This window comes from Octodon degus, unplaced genomic scaffold (assembly GCF_000260255.1).
Source record: "Octodon degus isolate 3935 unplaced genomic scaffold, OctDeg1.0 scaffold00146, whole genome shotgun sequence".
Taxonomy (NCBI): domain Eukaryota; kingdom Metazoa; phylum Chordata; class Mammalia; order Rodentia; family Octodontidae; genus Octodon; species Octodon degus.
This window is the reverse complement of record NW_004524722.1, coordinates 2,096,728-2,103,839: the sequence shown is the minus strand read 5'-3', so window position 1 is coordinate 2,103,839 and position 7,112 is coordinate 2,096,728. Positions and strand designations below refer to the sequence as shown.

Below are 7,112 nucleotides of genomic sequence, written 5' to 3'. Positions count from 1 at the left end.
GGGGGATACAAATGAAGAAACATTTTGTATCTGTATATACAAAATAGTTATGATAGATATACAGCTACTTTCTCTTAATTCAATGAGAAGCAATATTTGTACTAATATTGTTTAGACATGATATCATGTCTGCATCTTGTACTATGAATAACTACTATGAAGACAACAATATGCAATGTATTAATTATTGTACATGTCCTACTAATCTGTTTTGAAACTGTCTCATTGCTATTTGTTTCTCAATAAAATTAATTTTAAAAAAGTACAAGCTATGCTAAAAAAAAAAAAAAAAAAGGCTTTAGTTAACACATTGCTTGAAACTGAGAGGGGTTCCAGCAGCTCTGGCCGAGGGAGTAACGGCAGCGGTCTGTCCAGCTGCGTAGCTCCACGAGGCTCCTGCGCGCCTCGACCAGCAGCTTCCGCACGCACACACGCATCCTGCGCCCCGCGCCCCTCAAAGATGCCCAAGAGGAAGGTCAGCTGGGCCCAAGGGGTGGCGAAGGAGGAGCGGAAGAGATCGGTGAGGGTGTCAGCTAAAATTGTTCCAGCTAAAGAGGAAACGAAGCCAAAAAAAGGCAGCGGGAAAGGATAAATCTTCGGACAAAAAAGTACAAGGAAAAGGGAAAAGGGGAGCCAAGGGAAAACAGGCTGAAGTGGCTAATCAAGAAACCAAGAAAGATTTACCTTCGGAAAATGGAGAAACTAAAAATGAGGAAAGCACAGCCTCTGATGAAGTAGAAGTGAAAGAAGCCAAAACTGATTAATCACACACCGTGTCTTATCAGTGCTCCCTGTCTCTCTTCTTGTACAATCCAGAGGAATATTTTTATCAACTATTTTGTAAATGCAAGTTCTAGAAACATTTTTTAAAAGGAGGGAATCCCACCTCATAGCATTTTTTAAGTGTAAATGATTTTTTTTTTTTTAGGGTGAAATCATTCTCTGGTTATTTTTTGGTACAACCAGAAATAGTGAGATATTGAATTATGGCAGGCTTTGACTGCCTTGGGTGTCAGCTTAACATTCCATAGGTGGGGGTTAGTTTTATATCCTGCAATACGAAGCATACTAAATGGCAAGTGGAATTACAGTCCTGCATTTAATATGTCTTGGATACTTTAAATGGCTTCTATTCCCATGTTTTTAGTAGAATTGTTTCCTGAAGAAAACTACATTCTAATTGTTGCCCCTGTCAGAATCGTGTGCACTCTGTAATGTCTTTGGTAGTGGTAGTCCGGTTTGCCTCATTTTGTTAATGTGCTGTAAAAGATCAAAAATTTGAATATGTAGTGTATGTGATACAAGATTGTGAACTGGTAGGACTTAAGTAACACTTTGTCAGCATTTGAAGATACTGGTACTTAATCCTCTTACAGAAAATTTGCCTCTAAATTTGAAGCTGGAAAGTCACTGGAACAACTGAAAAACAATACATGACTTTTTTTGGTATGTGTGTTAAGAATTGTGTACAAAGTGAGTCATGTATATGGATCCTCAACACAACCAATAAAATTGCAAATATTGAAGAAAAAAAAAAAAAAAAAGAAAAAAGAAACTGAGAATACACATTGTTGGGACTTATATGTCCTTATAAGTTCAAAGCATTACATAACACCTAATAAGCAAGTATCTAAATTTCTAATTCAATACTTTGTGAGAAAAGGTCTAAAAATTTCTTATCTGGATATCAAAGCAATTCCCCATCTTGCTATTTTAACCTGTATTCAAATCAGCACAAGTCACAACAGGATAGATGACTGGAAAGGGGGATTTCAGGCAATAAATAAAAAGAAAAAAGTTTTGTAATAAAATACTTTTTAGTCCAGTTTGACACCCATTAATATTCTTGTATTTTCCTGAAAGTCCCAGGAAATACCCTGCTTGTACTTTCAAGGAATGAACTTGTAGTTTATGAACCAAGCTGATCTCTTTACCAGAGCCTCTAGGAAACAAAACAAAACAAAACAAAACCAGAATGCCTACTTCAGCTACATCCATTGTCAACTGCTGATTCCTAAATTAAGCAATTCAGGGACAGCAATGTGCTTATTGGACAGTCATGAACATTTTAGAGGGGTGAGTTGAACACATAAGAGAAAGACATAGTAATTCAGCGTTTTAGTTCTTGAGCAATTGGCCAAGAATGAAATGGAATCCAAAGTGTTAAAACAGTTTTCTTCTTCTTCACCCCATTCCCTTTACTTCAGTGAAAGTTAAAACTAAATGCAGAATAAATGGGGGAAACCATGGTGAAGCTCAAGAAGACACACTGAATCTAATCCACCTGCATTTCAGAGTAATACCCAAAGCGCAGATATTGTCATATAATCATTGACATTTTATTTTCCTGTAAACATTTCAAAATCACCAAACATTAATGCTAACTTCACCTATTAATGTTATGATTTTTAGTACAAGGTCTATAGGGTCTCACTACACAGGTCAGACTCATAGTGATCCTCCTGTTTTCAGCCTCATAAGTGCTGGGATTATAGGGGCACGCCACCACGCCCAATCTCAGGCACCCTCTCAGCATGTCCCCGGGGCAGGGCCAAGATGGCATGCTAGGGATCAAAACCCAGTCCCTGCACCTGCCTAGTCTGCTGGCCGTCCCTGTTATGAAAATTTTAACTTTTTTTTTAATTACAAAATAATCATATGGTTAATAACCAAAATTCTGGTTAGTAAAAAATTCAGCTTAGTCATGATGTACTCTAAAGTATATTTAATAAAAATACACTTTTTCAGGAAATAAAGGTTAAAACTTAACAAAAGATAAAGCTACAGTGAAATCTTAGCCTTTCTCTGATGATTCTGTCCAGAGGAAAATAACTGAAGATTGTGCCTCGCTTCAATATTTTACTGATTTATATGAACTAAATCTTAAAAAATGGTTCAAAAACAGTTTCTCGGCTTAGGAGTTTCTATCTCTTATATCATACAGTATATTAATCTTATCTTAACAATCTTCAGCAAATATTTGCTGTGGCTAAGTAATACAACAATATCTTATTATAATTTGGCTTTAAACATTTTCTTATACTAAAAATTGATTCCAAACTGTCTAAAACAGAGATTATTCAAACCACAACAATGTAAAACAGCCTTGCTACCTTCAATATATTCAATCCTGTATACCTTACACCCAGATCATAAGCTGTTTTGGTTTTAATGAAATAAAATTACAGAGATATTAAAAGTGTATTACCTTCATAACGTTAACTAAATCTGTTTGATAGTAGCGATCCTGATGTGCATTTGCTGCTGCTAGAGTAAGAAGATAATCATTCCTCGCATGAGTAGCTTTGGAATTACACTCAGATCGCCGGGCTTTTAACTAAAACACAGTAAAAGAAAAATAAAGTGATATCACACTGCAAAACACAGAAGACTACTCTCAGTCAGCAATTAGTGGCATCCTACCAAGAGTAAGACAGAACTATGTGGAAAAGTATTTATATGCATATAAAGTTATTGGGAATGAAACTGACTCAATAAATGAGAAGAGCATTTTCAATTATTTGTTATTTATATGTGAGGGGTATAAATAACTTACACTTTGGCAGTTATTAACATACTTTCAAAGCTTTCTAGAAATCTTCAAAATGTTATGTTCATTTTACTTAGCTGAGAATTTTTTTAAATTAAGTGTCTTCTCTTTGAAGACATATGGGCAACACTAAAAGAGTTAAAAAACAGTTTTTAAAAAACAACAGTTAAAAAAAAAAAAACCACTCCCAACATGCCAGAAGAACTGTTGGCAGGGAACTCGGCCGCAACACCAAGTCACTTAGCTCATTTATCTAATATTCCACAACTTGAGGGTTCGCCAGGATAACTCACTTGCACAAGCCCGGCACACATGCTGAGGAATCTCAGTCTGGACGAAATGATTGTGTAGGGCTTCCTAATGCCCCAACTCTGTGTGACTAAGAATTAATGACACAGACTACCTGAACATGTATGGCAGGGAAACGTATTAAAGCGAGTTGATATCCAAAATTTTTAATACTTGGGTAAAACAAAACACCACACAACACAACAATGCATAGGGAAGGAAGGTTTCTTTCAGAGTTAGTAACTTTAAAATCTTCTCTAAGGTAGAAATAACCCACCTACATCCTAGAAGGATCTAATTATTTTATAAGCTAAGGCGGTTTCTCAATTGAGTAATACACCTTTTAAAAACTTACCTTTACGCTTGCCTTCTGCAGACTGATTCTTGATTGAAAAAGACTAAGTTTAGACCTACAATAAAATAAAATGTTTAATAAGATTTATAAGTTATAAATATTCTAATGAAATTACCAAATATTTTAATGAATCATTTAAGATACTGTTCTAAACAGTATAATAACAAACTGAAAATTGGAAAATCAAGAGCAATTCTTATTTGCATATATTTTATTATAGGAAGAGTTTAATATAATTATTGAGATGCACATAAAAACATACTTGGTGATAAAGAAATATAATTTGACAAATAAGAATTAAAATACATTTTAAAAAAATTTTTAGGACAAGGTCTACAGGGTGTTCAGAGTCTCACTATTAGATTGGACTTGTAGTGATCAGCCTGTTTACAGCCTCCCAAGAGCTGGGATTACAGGTATGCTCCACCACGCCCAGTCTCAATTGCTGGCAGGCAGGCCCGGGATTGAACTCCCAGCCCCTGTGTCTGCCTAAGCAGGTACTTTAATCTGCTGAACTATTTTGCTGGCCCCCAATAACTAACAGTCATCAAACTACAGTTTATTCCCAGTGTCATAAAAGTTCACACATTTTAGTTCTTATAAGGTTACTCAAAAACGAAAAAAAGCCAACCTAAGGAGGTAAGGGTTAGTAGTTTTTTGCTGCACATAAGAGCCGGTAATAATATCAAAATACGCCAGGCATGGTGGAGCACACCTGTAATTTTAGCACTTGGGAAGCTGAAGCAGAAGAACTGCTCTGAGTTTGAGGCCAGCCTGAATTACATAGCAAGACCCCGCTCAAAACAAAACAAAACAAAACAAAACAGGAACAAAAACCCCACACCAGAACATCCAGATTCTGGGAAGTCTTTACTCCTGTTATTCCCTGCACTAAAAGTTCTTTGTGTCTGGGTCATTGTCTGTGTGCCCCCTGTACTCCTACAGGTATTCTAAACCTACTGAAAAGGCCCTTGGACTCTACTGACTTTACTTCTCCATCTTTTGCTTTGGTATTATCTCCCTGATCTCCTTAATCAAACAAGAAGCAGTAAAAAAAATGTTTATTCAACTAAAAATAACTATACAGACAGTCAATAAACAGATGCTAAGGAACAAGCAATACTTCCATGATCAGTAGCTTTTCTGAAACTGTAATGTTTGTCTTAACTGCAGTGTCATGGTGATCGCCATGGGAGAATTCAATTCAGGTGCTGGTAGCTCTGCCTTCATATGAAGTACAATTGCAGACTATTTGCAGTTGGAAGGTGGGGCAGCCAGTCCGCATAGCCCATGTGAACAGGATAAAAACCAACCTTTAATCTTTCTAATAGGAGAAAGAACATTCTGGGATGAATACATATGCATCCCAACTCTTTGTCACTATTAAAAAAATGGTTCTGAGACATCCTTGTTATTTCCTACCTTGTTATATTCATATTTCATGAGGTTTTTAAATTTATTATTCAGATTTCTATTTATCTTGATCTAGAATAGCACAGGTCACACACTTTATAATCGAGAGTGCCTGTTCAGGGTAAGACAAAATGTGATTTTGAGATGTTACCAGCTTTCTTTCTAGCCAAATAATCTGAGTTGAATATAGATCTTCCATTATAAGGTTTTAAGTTTCTAGCTTCTGCTTTACTTTCTTAAATTTTCTTTCACAATTATTTATTTATTTATTTATTCATTCATTTGGTACAGGGTCTCGTTATGCATCTCAGAGTCTTAGTGATCCTTCTGTCTCAGCCTCCGTAGCACTGGGATTATAGGCATGAGCCACCATGCAGGAAACCAACACGGGGCTCCAAGGTCAGCACTGCACACAGTACCACGGATCAAATCTGGGTCCTTGCATTTGCCAGGCAGGCGCTTAGACCGCCAAGCTATCCCCTGGCCTAGGTGGGCTTTTTTGGAGGTAGCTAAATCTCCAGTTTGTGATTAATTCATAGTGCAGTGCTGGGATTAAAGCTGGGTGACTGCTAGGTGATGACTCCACTAGTTGTATTGGCACCATTCTAGTCCCAGCAGTCTAGATAAGATAAAAGGGACAGAAAGAGGCTTGTTTCCCCCTTTTTTGCTCTTGCTTGTTGCTTTTGTTATCTTCTGCCGCCATGAACTATTGCCCCTTTGCCATGTACCACCCTGCCTTAGAGGCAGCAAATTATGGACTGAAACCTCTATAAACTGTGAGTTAAATAAACCTTTCCTTCTTTAACTTTGGGTATCAGGTATTTTGTCTCACCAACAAGAAGAGTAACTAAGACACTCTCCATCAATCAAGACTACATGAGGGCTGGTGAGATAGCTCAGTGGACTAAGCACTTGCTTTGGCAAGCGTAGGGACCAAGGCTCAATCCCTGGTCCCACATGCTGTGCTGGCCCCATCCCTGGGTGCACTGAGCCAGCCTCCGAGTCCCAGCATAGTAGTGCATGTCTGTAATCCTAGTGCTGAGGAGGCGGAAAACAGGAGGGTCACTACAAGTCCAAGCTGCCCAGTGATACCCTGTACCAAATAAAAGCGGGGGTGGGGGGAGAAGACTACATGAAGTCCCATTTTCAGGCCACCTTCCAGATCTTCTTCTCTCTACTTAGAAAAATCAGTCACATTTGGAAACTCTATCCAAATTTTACTTCTATAAAGGATTCCCTTACCATTAGGTAAAATTAATCTCTCCATTTTCTATAGTCTTTTTTCCCCCATAATTTTAATGAGAAACAAATAGCAATGGGACAGTTTCAAACCAAATTGGTAGGACAGTTTCAGTAATTAACACATTGCACACATTCTTCCTAGTGGTTAATTGCTGTACAAGATGCGGACTTGATATCCTATTTACAAACACCATTAGAACAAATCCCGCTATTCATTAAGAGAATGCAACTATATATCTATCCTAACCATCTTGAATATACCAT

At 37.3% G+C, this 7,112-nt stretch overlaps 1 protein-coding gene across 2 annotated transcripts in view; it reads right to left on the bottom strand.

Moving 5' to 3' along the window:
- Fchsd2 (FCH and double SH3 domains 2) overlaps window positions 1-7,112 on the bottom strand; it is a 350,373-nt gene that overhangs the window by 169,253 nt on the left and 174,008 nt on the right. For both annotated transcript variants that reach the window (XM_004641933.2, XM_023702160.1), the window contains 2 exons: window positions 4,194-4,248; window positions 3,209-3,337 (listed from right to left, as the gene is read on the bottom strand). In XM_004641933.2, the coding sequence (XP_004641990.1) occupies window positions 3,209-3,337; window positions 4,194-4,248 (184 nt within the window). The remainder of the gene's footprint in view (window positions 1-3,208; window positions 3,338-4,193; window positions 4,249-7,112) is intronic.